Source organism: Nicrophorus vespilloides, unplaced genomic scaffold (genome assembly GCF_001412225.1).
Source record: "Nicrophorus vespilloides isolate i.1.1-1 unplaced genomic scaffold, Nicve_v1.0, whole genome shotgun sequence".
Classification (NCBI taxonomy): domain Eukaryota; kingdom Metazoa; phylum Arthropoda; class Insecta; order Coleoptera; family Silphidae; genus Nicrophorus; species Nicrophorus vespilloides.
Window position 1 is genome coordinate 45,925 of NW_017095895.1, and position 16,360 is coordinate 62,284.

At 39.3% G+C, this 16,360-nt stretch overlaps 1 protein-coding gene across 1 annotated transcript in view; it reads left to right on the forward strand.

Moving 5' to 3' along the window:
• LOC108567859 (homeobox protein unc-4-like) overlaps nt 1-11,912 on the forward strand; it is a 15,458-nt gene extending 3,546 nt beyond the window's left edge. Inside the window, exons 2-3 of the mRNA XM_017928568.1 lie at nt 7,392-7,579; nt 10,594-11,912. Coding sequence (XP_017784057.1) covers nt 7,392-7,579; nt 10,594-11,070 — 665 coding nt within the window. The 3' untranslated portion in view covers nt 11,071-11,912. The remainder of the gene's footprint in view (nt 1-7,391; nt 7,580-10,593) is intronic.
• Nucleotides 11,913-16,360: the final 4,448 nt, after the last annotated feature.

Genomic DNA, 16,360 nt, shown 5'->3' on the forward strand with positions numbered 1-16,360 from the left:
GGGGGGGGGGTGGTAGATTAAAAAATAAAATATTAATAATTACCAACTAACCAAACGATCGAGCGACCCGCGAATTACACTAAATTCAAAAGCCGCCAGCCGAGTTGTAAATCTGATTTTATTAACCTCATTCATTTATATTTACGAGCCCTGCAAACGAAGAGAAACCGCACGCTTTTCTCTCATCTTTCCACACACACACACACATAGAGTGTGCGAGAAAAGGTAGAAAAATGAATGAAAAACAAGTTCAAAATCGGGGTAAATAATTTTCGCGCCGCACCGGAAACATTAACCAAATGAATGCGAGTCTAATTAATAAGAGAAACATTAACATTTTTAACCCTCTTTAACCGCTTTTTCTTCCTTTCGCTCCGCGATGATCCATCCTCGTTGCCATTATCGTTCTTATTTTTATTTTTTTTCCCTCCTCCTCCTCCTCTTCTTCGACCGAACGCTTTACACCGTGTAAGACACAGAAACACGGAAACCCCCCTCGGTGATCACGACTGATTTATATTTGCTCCGGCGCATTTTACACCATTCACTGTTTTATCTGCCATCTCCTTAAGCCTTTATGTCCGCCCTGGTAATGAGCTACGAATCGCACTCGTACATACACACACACACATACACACAAACACCACGAAAAGAAACCGACCTATTCATGTCGAAACAATTAACAGTCAGAGAGAGAGAGAGATTCGCATCGCAAACTCTTTTTATTTTCACATTCTTTATTATTTCTTCACTTGCTTTTTCTTTTTCTCTCAATATACGCCAAATACCATGACTGTCCAAATATATCATAAATTGCAGCGTGAAAAGAACTGACTCAAGTCAAATCAAATTACCCAACAATATCGTTCATTAAATCGATCGATACTCTTCAATATTGTTCTTGTACTTATTTATTGATAGTTAAAGTCGTTATATCATTTGCATCAAGAACGCATATAACAAAAAAAAAACAAAAATAAACAACAACAAGTAAAAGACAAATGCAAGTATTGATCATATATCAATATAATTGTCGTCGTGGAGACGACCATAATGATGTTTGCGAGTTGCGATTGTCGATTGTGCATGTAAAAATAAACTGGTAGAATTGTGACAGGGGGCTTGATCGCAATTGAACTGTAATCTGCAAAACAGCAATTAAAACAACTGTCGCCAATTAATATTCACCCGAGTTGTTATTTTTAAATGAAATGTTTACGTGGAGGAAATAAAGGAAATTAAATTAGTATGCTAAATAAATAATTGAAGAACAATTAAAACACGTCCATCCCTCCCTCTGCCACCTCAGCAATAATATATTTTAATAACATTTAAAAGAATGGAAAAAAAAAAATCAAATAAAATTAAAATAAACGTTGAACGTGCGTTGCAAAACACGAAATTACGCGTTCATTAAAACTTTTAATTAGAATATTTTTACACCTTTTGTAATTAACCAATCATCGCTATTTATTTAATATGTATATTACTTATATTATTTTTATTGTTATTATTATTATTTTACGTAATAATTAAATTGGAGGTTCATTAAAACAAGATGCGTGATTTACTTATTATGCATTTAGTCGATAAAAATATGTTCGAGGCACGAAGTAGCACCATTTTTTATTACATTTTTATGTTAAATTGTGTCATTAATGTTTGCTCTAACTAGAAATGAATAAACACCCCAATTATAGATTGTAATTAGAATACATATAAATATATATTTGTATTTAGAATGCGTTAATTGACAAAATCAAATTGAACGTGTCAAAAGTAAATGAGTTGTGATTTGTTTTTATTTATTAGAATCGTGGCAGATGCAGGATGCAAGAAGGTAGAAGAAGGGTAGAATAAGTGGGAGGATGAAGGAGGAGGGGTGTGTGTTCATGTAACGAGTTGTCATAACGACGTGATTTGGATTAAGGTTTAATTAAGTTCAGTGAATTGTTGTGTGTGTGTGGCGGAAAGGGGGTTTTGAAGAGGTCGTCCATTAAATAAAGCTGGATGAATGGTGGCGGGCTTTAATTAAAATTGCGATGTCATTAGGGCAACCCTTTTTCGTGGCCGTTTTGGAAGTCGCCGACGTCCTCTGAGGATCATCGGCAGAAGTGAGCAGTTGGGTCGTCCCGAAGGGCCCAAGCACCACCACCACCAGCAGCAGGAACAGCAGCATTTTTATACTCTCTGGGCTATGATTTATATTGGCATTAGGCCACTCCGCGCTAACCTAACCTGATTTGTTCTATACAATAATAATAGAGTCTGGCTGGTAAATGGGACCCGAGGGGGTGATATCTCAAAGAGCTCGCCCCCACCCCTCACCCAATTTACCGCCACATTATAGCGATGCGCATTGGTTAAACTCACCCCTCCCCATCTCTTTCATCTCACTCTCACTCATACTCTCTACTTGCGGATGATGCGAAGGGTGAATCCTCCTCCTCTCTACAGCCTCGAGGGCTCCTAACAAGACGCACCGCTTTCTCCCTCTCTCTCTCTCTTTCTCTCAAGAAGGAAAAAAAAAGAAGGGGGAACAAGATTAGGGGCGCGCACCCCAAGAACAACTTTCAACGGGTATCAAAGAATATTAGCTTTGGATTACTGTTAATCTAATATTTACTCGTAAAGCGAGAAAAAGGCGGGAGGGTAGAATGCTGCAACACCGAAGAAGAAGGAAAAAAAAGGACAGCACACTTATATCAGATTTTTGCTTACAACGAAAATTCCCCTTCGCAGAGAAAGAAAAAAAAACTTAGAGTAGAAAGTGGAAGAGAAGAGGGTGTGTGTTCTCGGGGATTAACTTTCGGGCGAATTTACTTTCAACACATCATCCCCCAATAAATATATTACAAAGCCCCCGATTCATTCCCAAACAACAAGCCGCAAAACGACAATAGAACCAATTCCGAGAGAATTGAGAGCGAAAGGAAACAACGCCAAACATCAGACGCCGCATCGAATCGATTTCGACACCCTCCCTCCTCTTCCTCACACCCCCAATTTCCTATTTTGACAAACGCCACCAATCCGATTACATTACATAATGATCTCTCTTTTTTTTTCACGACCAAATTGATTAACAATGATCAACAATAGATGGCATGTAATTCTATTTCAGAGTAGCTGTCGGAAGTTAACGACACGTTAGAACCCTGATTAACGAAACATTCTAAACATTGGCTTTGATTTGTATGTAAAAATAATTAATTATAATTAGGTGGCAGTAATTTTATCAAAAGAAGACTCATCCTAATGTTCTGCAGTTTTTGATTTCTTCTGTGATTTTCGAAAAATCTTATTAAAGTTACAAGTAATTAACAAACAAGGAGATATCAAAAGATGTCTTTTTCTCTGCCCCGTTTTATTGTGTTCATTCATAATGCCACCGCCGCCCCCGTTGTTTCTATTTGTGATTTAGATGTGTCGGATCCGCGTCGTTCCATTCCCATTACCGGCGCGTGATTATCATTCGGTGTGTGGGGGAGAGAGAGAGAGAGAAGGATGAAAATATCGCTCGCGCTCCACCCCCGCACAACACCACTTAATATTCATAACGCAATCCCTCCACTCTGATTCTCTCTTTCTCTCTCTCTCTCATCGCTGTTTGCGTTTTGAGTGCGACACGACCCGACGAACCCTACCCTACCCCCAACAACCCCCCGAAAACAAGTCGTCATTATTCCGTGATTTATCGCGACACCGAATTACATAGAAACAAAACACAGTCCGCAAATTAATTAACCCTTAATTGGTTATTTATGCTATCTTTATTGTCCGCAATTCTTTTTATTTCGCACTCAATTCGCTTTCGCTTCAAAATTATTAAGTTCACAAAAGTTAAGCAACGCACGTCTAACTAATTGAGTAATCGATAAAAAGAACCGTTTACAAATTCCTATTGAATATAGAAAGATTAGCAATTCTTATAAAGTAAAATTATTACATTGTATTTAAGTACGCATCAATACGTCTCGGCAAGTATCTTGAGCACCTGGATGAGAGCCGCTTTCCGATCGAACCGCCGGCTTTATGGAAATTTAAATATTAATTTAAAAAGAAATAAATAAAAATGAAAAACCTTACGATAATCTCATTATTAAGTCTCCCCAATCAAAAATAAATTCATTTGCATCATAATTGCGCTCGTAAAATTTTTACGACTAAATGTATATCTTTTTTAGTATTATTATCATTTCCTCTCTCTATCAACCAGAAAAGACAGCTTCACAATGCCACAATTCTGTTCCATATATGTACCACATTCTTACTTTATAAAAGAGAAAACATATTATTTTGTTCATTTCCAATTCTATCCAAAACTAACTAAATTGGATATTTTATGAAATTATTTTAAATTTTGTTGAATAATTTACGAGATGTGGCAATTTCTGCATGCGTTATCTGCAGTCGGCAAATTAATCACAGTGGCGACTATAAATAAGATTTTTATTTTGCTATCGCGGCGAAGCCAATAAATAGATCTCGATTATATTAATCATCATCAGCAGCAGCGACGTTAACTGAATCCGTGTAAACAATGACTTCTCTATTCGACGTTGCGATTAAAAACGAATTTAAGATTTCAATTGGTAATAATAGTAATCAACCGTTAAGAGAATAATAAGTGTAGGATGTGGTATGTAAAAACAGCAAGATTAAAATTTGCATTGAGTTTAATTTGATGTTTTATGGGGGATATAGATTAAATGATGCTTATATTATGTTGGGATAGATAAGAGTATGTGGAGGCTTGGGGCGTAGATGAAATTGATTTAAAACTGAAAGCGTATCCCCCCAATTACGGCGTCACATCTCATCGAAACAAAACAAAAAAAGAAGGAAGGAAGTAAGGAAGATATGGAAATAAGTAACCTCAGGCAAAATTGGTCGATTGATGCGCAATAAATAACTTGCTCTTCGAAATCTCTCTCTTTCGACTGTTCCGCGAATAAAATGGTGCACACACACGAAAACAAAAGGCAAAAACAACAACGATCGACCGAATCAAATTGAAACGTCAGGGCTGCTTGATAGATTCGCATATTGGATCCATAAATTCCTCCTCGTCCTCCCCCGCCCCCCGGTTCCGCCGCTGCTTACTTACAAAATTTTATACCATATTTTCGCTCGATCTTATCGGAACGATATATCTGCGTCGTGGGCAGAAATTGAATAAATCACGGGACCCGGGGACGAGAACGAAGAGACCCGCCGCTGCGGATGGATCCGGATCCGGCAATCTGCTCGCCCTTATCTCCAATTCCCGACGAATTGAATCGCATACATCATAAAAACGGCCGGAAATGTTATTGCATATTGCATTATAATCCGTCCACCAGATCCCCCCTCCTCATCCTTACTACCCTCACATATCCACTCCATCTCCTCCCAAAATCAATTAACTTTGGGTCGAACAGAAGCAGAAGTTTGTCTAAACGAAGACGAATATGAAAAACTGCAAGTGCGGTTAGAGGAGAGTCAACAGATGGCGTTCGTTGTTGCGATTCGATTTGTTCCGGGGGGAAATTTGAATATAAATTAATATTTGTTCTGTCCCCTTCATTTTTATATTTTGTTTGCTTGTCGCAATCGGCTGTGTGTGTGTTCGGTGATTTCGGTTGTATCGGATGTTCGGGGCGTAATTGAAGGATTTTGTTGGGGATTCGCGCGGGGATTATAAATAAAACAGGATGCACGGGATTTGAATACATTAAACGATTGGAAAATCAATAAAGCCAATCAAGCAATAAAAGCTAATTGCCAGTTTGTTATTGCGGGGCCAGTTTGTTAAAGTGCGTTGGTTGCGGGCGGTTGTTGTTGGAAACTGCAGAGGGCGGTTGGGCGGAGGGGTGGCGCACAGAAGCACCATCCGAAATCTGCTAATTATATTATAAATGACACTGTCAGTCCGAATACATTTATACTGCATTATCAGCGCGCCGCCGACTTCTGACACTAATTAAGTCCCCATCTATACATACCATGAATACCAAATGAGTTTCTATTTCCAATTTAACCCCGACAACCACTTCCGGTCGGTCCGAGCCCCTCAGCGCCGCCGCCTCCACCTCCTACCATCCACCCCCCCAAAAAGAGTCGCGCAACTAATTAGTACGAGAAACAACCGCATTTGGCGCCATCTACAGACCCTTGATATCAATTTTTCTCATAATCCGTTTGTATCTAATTGTACGATTTATAGTTTTAATCGGAACAAAGCGTATCATTTACTCGCTGCCTTAATCAGTGTTTTATTATTGTGGCTTGTGGCGTTCGGAGCAAACGAGAAATTGATTGAAACTAATCGCTTCCATCCCTGTTATTACGAGCGCAATTCAAAAAATAAAAGATTCGCTAAAGAGAAGAAATCATTTCGACCTGAAACGCTCGCAGCCACAGCGAACACAGCAAAATTAATTTGCGCGTTCTGTGTATGACTATAATCACATATATTTTAAACTAAAGTTTAACTGCATCTATTTAATTATTTAAATAAATTCATTAGTGCCTTTGGGATCTACTCATGAAATAATCGGCGATTTTCTATAGATTATTAAGTAATTTAGACCGATTTTGTTGTTGTTGTTGGTTTCTTCTGTTTTTGGGGGGACAACAATGATGGTTTCGTGCCCGAAGGTAGTGAAGTAGTAGTTTTTCGCTGGGGCGCAAGCAACATCATAGAGTCAGGGGGGAGAGGCACAAATTGCGAGAGAGACGGTCGGACGAAATTACACGTGCGTTAAGCAAAACACATAAAAAACTTTTAAAAACTGTTATTAAATAAAGTACACGGTGAGTTTATATCAATTTGATAAATCTCAAATGGTTAATAACCGGTGAGGGAATGCGCCATTAACATAACATCTTTATTATACATATATGCCGGGAGATTAAGACCCAAACATCATCATCATCATCATCTCGCGCATATGCTCATACCTACGTAGAGCTTATCTCTTTCTTTCTCTCTTACTCATTCTATCTCCTTAAGCGTTTATATTCTGGATAAAGACGCATCCACACAGCATCGTTCAGTTCAGGATTGATGCAAGATTGTTCCGGTTGTTATTTAAGAAAACTCAAGTTGCCATTGAATTATTACTGTGACATTACTGGATTGAATTTAAATTAAAAATATTATGCAATTAATGCCTACAATTGTATTGAATTTGTATCGTATATATAAATATTGTTTGCTAAACACGATCAGCCAAGTACGGTTCTGCGTCTCATAATAATATTAATAATTTACAAGGCAGATGAGTGGCAATTTTCGAAAATTGCACCAAAGCCTGAGAAGCGTTCACACAAACTACCACACTTCTTCTACCAATTCTTTTTGTTAGCGATGTTGTTGTATTCATGTTGTTGTTTTTGATTTGCAGGAGGCGCAGGAAGCAGCAACGAGGCAGATTCGGAGAGCGCGGCGTCCAAGAGGCGTCGCAGTCGGACAAACTTCAATAGTTGGCAGCTGGAGGAGTTGGAAAGAGCGTTCCTTGCAAGTCACTACCCGGACGTCTTCATGAGGGAGGCTCTCGCGATGCGTCTGGACCTTAAGGAGAGTCGCGTGGCGGTAAGTCGACGATCACGTGTAACAGCACACCGTCAAATTTGATTTGAAAATGATTGGGGGGTTGTGTAGGGGTGCGGGGGTTGTTTGCCATTAATAAAATCACAAATTCGATTTTAATGAACGAAATATTCAAATCAACGCCTGCCCTGATTCCGTATGCCATGCAATCAATTCGTGCGAACCACATACATACATACGTACGTACATCCCCATACCACACCACACCACATCACCCCCTGCCCGTGCTCTGGTCAATAACGAGACCCCAAAGATATGTAACAGAAACGGGCAAACGCAAAAGCGGGCCATAAACGTAATAGAGCGAACCCTCGAACCACCCCCAAATACATATTAGATGCAAATTCGGCAACGATAACAGTCAGAAGGGAAAGGAAACACCTCAATTCCCAACTTATTGCTTATTCTTTTGTTGACGTGGCAACTGTACAAGATTTTTGTCAAATTGTGTATTAACAATAACACCCCCTCCACACGATTTTTACGAATGCATTGGATATTGATTAGTTTAGTAGTTGTAAATAGTAAATATGAATTCTTTTGTTCGTGGCTTCGCAGAGTCGAAAGTGAATTTCGTGCGCCCCCGGGGTGCATGATGTATATGTATAATTAGCATGGTAATTTGGGGGCGTGATGTTGGCAGTATGTCTTGTTCGGTTGGCATGTAGTGGCCAGCCTGGAACGCTCCATCCCTCTCGATCCCATCGCGTTCGCACCGCGCGCTCACACACTAAATCTACACACACACAGTACTGTGGTGCTCTGCGCTGTGTCCGGTTATTCCCCGGCCAGTTTTGTTATAATTGCACGATATACATATAAATTGATTGCGTTAAGGTTGATGACTTCATACACACACTAGCATTGTGCACTATATCAAGATACACCTTTCTCTCTCTTCTCTACGTACACTAACACATACACACACACCCATGCATGTATAGAATGATGCAAACACCCTGAAACGTACAGAATCCCTTCTCTCTTCTCGTACCGTGATTAGTTTGTGGTCGGAAATTTTCTCGCCTCATTGTTTCCCCACCGGCTGATTACATCTTCATTTACGCCCTTTTCTACCGCACCCCACCACCTCACCTCTTCCCGTTCCAACCGCTCTTATTAATTACTCGACGTCCTTCATTAATCAACATTTTAATTGCAACTCCTCGCGCGCACCACCATTGGAAACGAACGCGCGCGCGCGCGCGCGCTTTCATTCCCCCGGGGGAGGATTCCCTTTGCCCAGCATTTGTTTCCACATTTCGTTCCGTTTGTTTGTTTGTTTGATATTTTTTTTTTATTATTTCATTGTACTATTCACATTTCGGATTATTAATGGTCGGCTCGTTTAACTTGAAACGTTTAATTAAACGCGACAAATTTCATTTTTATTCATCGCCGCGTGTTATTAACTCTTTTAACTTTTATCGCGCGGCGCGTATCTCTTCATATTTATGCGTTTCGTTTCGAATCCATGAGAATCGAAAAAAATAAAATAAAACACGCACAAACTCGTGCAAAACAGCCGCCGCCGTTATAATGAATTGAATTACACGAATTAGTGGTAATTTCACCAGCGTCGCTATTATATTTTACTGAAACTGTCATTTTGACGTAATGTCAGCATCGTACGAAAACGAAATATCTACAATGTATGTTTATGTTACGGTCGCTATTATATCGTTTCAAAATTTAATCCGACGTTTAAAAACTAGATTATTTTATAATTAATATACTATAATCAATTAGAGATTAAATTCTTTATACGAATGTAATGTAATCTCGATGCTATTGAATTCGTCGGCCATTTTTGATTTAACTTTGTTGTATTTGATTTGCTCTGAACCGAAGCACGCGACAAACAAAAAACAATCCATTTTTATTCGTCGTATCTATGTGAAAGTTTTTATAGTGTGTCGCGAGATATAGGATTGGTCTCCCAATTTTCTGCTGATACTGGGGGAATTATCTTCCCCTCTCTCTCAATCTCCCAATACATTTCGATCTTTCTTGTCTATACTTTTTTTTTTCGTTGGCACATTCTATCCGCGGATTGGACGATCTCCTCTCTCACTCACACTCAAACTCCAGTGTATTTTTTTGGGAGAGAGCAGTTTGCAATTTATGGGCCCGATGCGGGAGATGTTTTTCCCTCAATTGGAAAAACATCGAGGCGTGATCCTTTCGTCCGGCAGGTCCTTAGCGTGGATCTCGGGGGGATAAACCCGGACCGCAAACTTGACCCGGCATTGGCTTCGGGTAGAGGTGGATGGAGGTGGACCACCGCACCACCAGATGACGACTTTATTTTTCCGGCATACGTTTTTCCCTCTTTACCTTCATCACCCTCCATCGCCATCTACAATCCTGCGACACGTCGCAACACGTCCTTGGACGCCCCCGTTTACCGTACGGTTTAGAGCGTCCGAGAAATTTATGTCCCGGATAAAAATCCGATAAACTCGTCGAAAGGAACCATTTTCATTCGAGTTTGGGAATAAAATATACACCCAACATGACTTTAATTTACTTATTACTATATAACATGTTACATTTTAAATGTTATTATCTAATTATGTAATTACGGGATTAGAGGTGGCGCTGCCAATTGAAACAAGCGCGAATCTGGTAAACTCGGGGAATATGGATCTGTGGGCGGAGTAGTGGGTGGTGGCGAGGAAGGCGCTAATCGTCGAAAAATTTATGTGCGGCCCTTATCTCCGAAACCAAAAGGGTAACTAAATAACGAAAAAGGAGCAAAACAAAAAACAAGAACGTGAGGAATAAATAGGCAAAAGAATAGTGATATTACCCCAGAACACGAATAGCTGATAATAAAATCATAATTCAGCGTTGTTATTTGTGAGGGTGGAGGGCTGCGGCGGTGGCGATGACGCGGTACGGATCCGCTGATTATTTGATGGATGGGGTTGTGTTTTTTTGGTTTGATTATTACAACGTATTTCATACCTGTTTTTGTTTCCGCTGTTTTGCAGGTGTGGTTCCAGAACAGAAGGGCCAAGTGGAGGAAGAAGGAGCACACGAAGAAGGGTCCAGGAAGGCCGGCTCACAATGCGCACCCCCAATCTTGCTCCGGGGAACCGATTCCACCATCAGAGCTGAGAGCAAGGGAAAGGGCGCGCCGACGGAAGAAGTTGCAGAAGGCGTTGGAGAGGCAGGCAAGGAAGTTGCGTGCGAAGGGCATCGCCGTGGATCTGGTGGCTTTGAAGAGGGACTACCTGAACCAGAGGGGTGCCGACATCCTGGACAGCGACAGCGACATCGACGTGGTCGGTGATAGCGGCGCCGAATCGGAGAACATGTGCGGCGGCAGCGAGCACGACTCCTCCATCGGCGGACACTACCCTCCCGTCACCGAGGAGGTTGGGGTCGACCTGACAGCAGCCACCCACGACCACGACAAGACCAGACGCCCCAACCCCTTCAGTATAGAATCCCTCTTGAACACTTGAAGGACTTGATTTGCGAACACTGAAAGCAATGAAAGAAATCAGAAATTAACTAACCCCCTCCAAACAAAAACAAAAATAAAGAAGAGAAAAACAATAACGTTAGTAAGGATCTACGAGAGAAGGAAATATCATCTATCTCCCAAGAATTGTGCAATAATGTATATAACTATATATATATATATATATAAAGAAAATAATTAATTTAACTTAACACAAGAGATAAAACAAGAAAGTATATTATATATATATATTTATTTCGAATTTAAGGACTTTAGAAAGAAGCAAACAAGTGTCGTGTAACGTGTTTTTTAGAGAAGAAACCCTCAAAAATCCCTCTTAGTGTAAATATTATCCCCCCTTTCCAAGAAAGGCCAACTGTACATACGAAATTCCCCACATTCGACGACGACGACGACAAAAAAAAATATGAGACAATTCCAATATATTTATTAAATTACTTAACTTAAGTCACAGAATAGTACATATATATATATATCTAACTACCCCTAAATCCCCTATCCGAAATATGGCTCTATCAGCAATACAAAATTAAACGAGTTCAAATTTGTTAGTTTAGGAAGTTTGATGATGATGAAAAGAGATTCCTAAATCATTACATTCCCAACTCTTTTTCTCTTTCTCTATCTCTCTTTCACACACACTTATTCTACTATCTCCTCCTCCGAAACTCTTTAACTCTCTATCTCTATATAACTATCTCCAATAACTTGTGCATGCCCGTAAACGAAAATGTCAAAGAATAATGTCAAAGCGGTGATATCTCAGCGAATCTCCGCAAAACTTATCAGTGATCTACAATATCAAATCTAACTAAGTAAGAAGCATCAATAAACATATTATTTATTAGCCCTTCGTCATTCATTAGTAAAAAAAAAACACCTATAACCTTAAAATACTGATTGCTGCCAATTGAAACCCTTCATTATTACTTTATCAATTTAGTGAATTTGAACAATATTCTCAAGTGGAATATTTTAATTGATTTTAGCCATTTGGACTAACATCAATACACGTTCAGGTAAGTAGTATTTTTTTGTAATTATTACTATAAGAAATAATCAAATAAAAATATTAAAAATTGAAACGCTTCGAGAAATGTATATGTAGACAGTACTAACGTTGAAATTTGAGAATGATATATAATTTAATAAATATTCTAGTAAAGAGGAAATTAGTAACAACAATAATAATGAGAGAATCAAATTGTAAAATACGAGAATCGTTTTTTTTGCTTGAAATTAGAAGAATATAATTTTTCGCGTGTCGTGCCAAAAATTGCAATTGAGTCATTAGCTAGGGCGGCGGCACAAAAGGGGGAAAGCGCGAAAGGGCGGAAGGGAAATACGATAGCGGATCAAAGACCGAACGTGCCGCCGCCGCCACCGCTGTTGTTGTTTTGTTGTTGGGAGGAGGAGGTGGCGGGGGGGACGAAAGATCACGCAAAGGGGGGAGTACACCACCCCCTCAACCTGAGACTGACGTTAGCGGCGTTACATTGATTTTCACCCCTTTCACACGTTATAAACTTCATCCGAAGCGCGGCAACAAATCACGGAAAACGCGATGTTCACTTAGTTTCATTCACGAAGGACGATCCAATTGCAAAAGAAAAAACAACAGAAAAATAATAACTGTAACATATAGCGAAATAAATCAGTGGTGATGTAAGTATTTTGTTGTAAATTGCTAAACGTATATCAAATAATAATGTAATAAATAAATATGATTGTTTTAAGAAACACAAAATATTGGAATGAAAAAATGGTAGAAAATAAAAAATTACAATTTGACGGTAAAGAGAAAACGTAGTATGGAATTACGTCGGAGGGAAGTCGTGAAATGCTTGGGCGTTGTGTATGTGTGAGTCGAGGATCGCGCGCTAAATTGAAACATCAACACGCGAATGTTGAGCGCCGCGCCGCCACTGGGGGGTCTCTCTCTTCTTATAGTTCTTGCACGACACTCTTCACTCTTCCCAAAACGTAATTTATTTCGATGGGAAACGTTGAGAAAATTCAAACGAAATTTATCCAATTCAATGAAAAAGCGAATACGAACGACGATGATGCAATATCCTCGTTAATTGGAGAAAAAAGAAAATGCGAGAGCAACTTGGTCTTGAGCGTTCGCGGTTTAAGGATGATCGATTTATTACAATTTATTCTCAGTAATTGTTATAAATTTAGCCCATATGCATGCCCCGCTTAAGAGAGTGTTACAAATGTCCGACATTTATCATGCTTGAGCATATACTGTACGCGTTCAGTAATATTGGAACATGCAGAACGATCGAATGTTCAAAGACAAGAAGAAGGATGGGTGAGAGGACTGTTTAGACTAATAAATTCAATTCAAATTAAATTACTTTTAATACAATATTGCCAAATAACTTAATTAATTTTTTGTATTATTGCTGTATTAAAATCAAGTATTTATGGTGTTAAATTTAATTGAATGTAAGAAATACATTCATTGCAACTCAAAGAGAGAGAGAGCGAGAGATCGTGTTTCAACTCGTTATTGATTAAGACTTTTCACCTCGCTTTTTAATTAAAAACTAATTAACGAAGGTGTGTGTGTGTGTGTGTGTATTCTGCAAAAAGCGAATGAATAAAAAGAACGTTGCACGAGGTGGCGATGACGAAATAAAAAAGGTAAACGTTTTGTATTATTTTGTTTTGGATTGGTGCTGGTCGTCTCTCTTCTTCGCAACTCTCTTTCTCGTTGTCTTCGTCATTCGCGCGTTAGTCTAGTTCGTATGTATGCGTGGCTTCGAGAAAAAGGGTGCTCGGGTTAAAAATAAATGACGATAATAAAGGCCGTATTCCACGGGCTGTGTTATAATAAATTTTCCCGTGGTGTAGTTTACGAGTGAACGCAATTTAGCTGTCAAGTCGCGTTATTAAGATGTCTCAGTGTCAGGTGCAGAGCTAGCTAGGCCTTCTTTCCCTTTCTCTCACACACACATACATTTCTCTTCTCTTCTCTTTCATCCTACTTCGCTTCTTCCCCTTTTTCTTCTCTACTTCGTTTCGAACAGCATCGTAAAAAGACTCAAAGAAGAGAGAACAATCATGTAACTTCATTTTTAGGGGATAGTTAATATTTTGTGGCCTTTTGATAGAGTCATTATTACATGAGGGCGCTCGCTCGTGTTTTGATTTCATTTGACAAATTGATACGTTCTGCGTGTGGAAACTAATGCCCCTTTGCCGTGATACCATTACCCCTCCGACCGCTTCTACTTCGCCACCACTAAGGACGACGACGGCGTCGCGACGCTCGACCATTGTTTCTGCTATAAATGCGGATGTAAACACGCGGTTTAAGTGACCGTCGACCGCACGCGATGTCCGAAACCATCAAGCAAGAGAAAGAAAGAAAGAGAACCGAGGAAGAAAAAGGGAAATATAATAATAATAATAACAGAACGAACGTGTTGTAATTGAATTACGTGCAGATTCTGAAAACGCAATAATAATTATAGGTAAAAAGAAGGAAAAAAAAAATACGACCCGAAGGAAGAAAATCTAATTCCTTTCGACATAACCTCCCCCCCCCTCGACCAATTTTCTTTGATTTTTCTACTTTATTTTCGCCCTGCATGCCATGGCGTGCTCCGAAATTCCTCGTTTCCTTCCAGTCGTCGTCTATTTTTTTTTTTGAGCTGTCTCGTTGTTTCTGTTACGTGATTCTGATTATTATTATTATTATATTTCGGATTTCTCTTCATCCCCTTTTATTACGTAATTATGTGTATCGCAGGGGGCTCCGGAAACATTCCACCGATTCGTTTTTTTTTTGTTGTTTGTTGGCTTTTGTTTCGTCGTTTTGAGATTCCGTGAGCCCGGCAGTATATCATTCCAAACGAAAATTATAGCCAGCGCCTTTCAACAAATTGAAATGATTCAATTAGAATGCAATTTTCAATCTGCATTTAAAAAAGTTTTGCAACATAATTTAATTTTGTAGGAATTTATCATTTGTATTTCGGAGAAAATCTAATAAGTATAATTTCCAATTAGAAATATTCGTTCTCAATTCATGGCTCAATTTTGTAAACAAGATACAAAACAAATGAAGCATTAGAAAATATTGTGTTTAATTTTCACACCATTTCTTAAGTGATTGATCTACGATTGCGATTGTTGTCCGCGTGTTGCGTTCGGTATGTTAATGAACGTGTTTCAGTTAAGACACCCTTTGTGTTGGTGTTTGTGCTGCATTCCGTGTTTCATTAATTAGTCAATTAATTGGGATCCGTGTGCGTGCCGAGTCTGGGAATCCCTCGATTACATTTTTCCAGTGTGGTGCGGCTTAGGTCGTGTTGGGGGGAGGGGGCGAGTCGGGTGTTCTTTTACCCCAGGAAATAAAATTAAAGCGGACTGCGCAAGCGATAAGTTTTAATCAGAGGCAGGAATGAGAGAGAGAGAGTGTAGGAGGTGGTGGTGGTGGTAGAAGCAGAGGCGGCGGCGGCGGCCGCAAATTTGATGTTTGGCGTATTTCACCGGAAATGTAATTACGGAAATCTCATCCCTTCGGGCCCTCCGGTGCGGAGATAACACATAGCGATCATGTTGTTTCCTCTCCCTCTCTCTTGCACACACATACACAATCAACCACCCCTCTCGTATATACATATAATACAGACAACATACACATTGAGCCCATCGAGGATACGCAAAAGCACATCGCCCCAAAACCCATATTGCGAGCGTAATACGCCGCCCCCGATTGAGAATATGTGTGTATGCATAAACGAAAGAGAGAGAGAGAGAATGAGACTGAAGGTGGTTGTGGTTTTGCCTCTCTTTTTATTGGCCAATTAATGCGCGCAAAACAGAGACCACCATTTATTTGAATATAATTGGACTCTCCTCCCAAAAGTAAATATAAACATAAAAATATATTTAACACGCGAAGAAACGGTACGACGAACAAGATAAAATAAAAAGGAAGGAAGGAAAGTCGCGTGGATACAAAAAAAAAACATATTTGACAAGTTAACTAAACCAAAAGTGGTTGTAAACGTCAAAGTGACATTGACACAGAAAATAACCCACTTGGATACGTCACATCTACGTAACGATGATAATTATAATCATGTACTGAAAAGAAAAACTAAACAATCATTTTCTGCATGAACTAACTAAATATAACTATTTTCGAATGAATAAACCAATATATAATAATTAACAGCTTAAGTATTAAACGAGTGTTGGCCAGTATAGCATAAGTTAAGGTTTTACTTGAATTACAGATACTTATG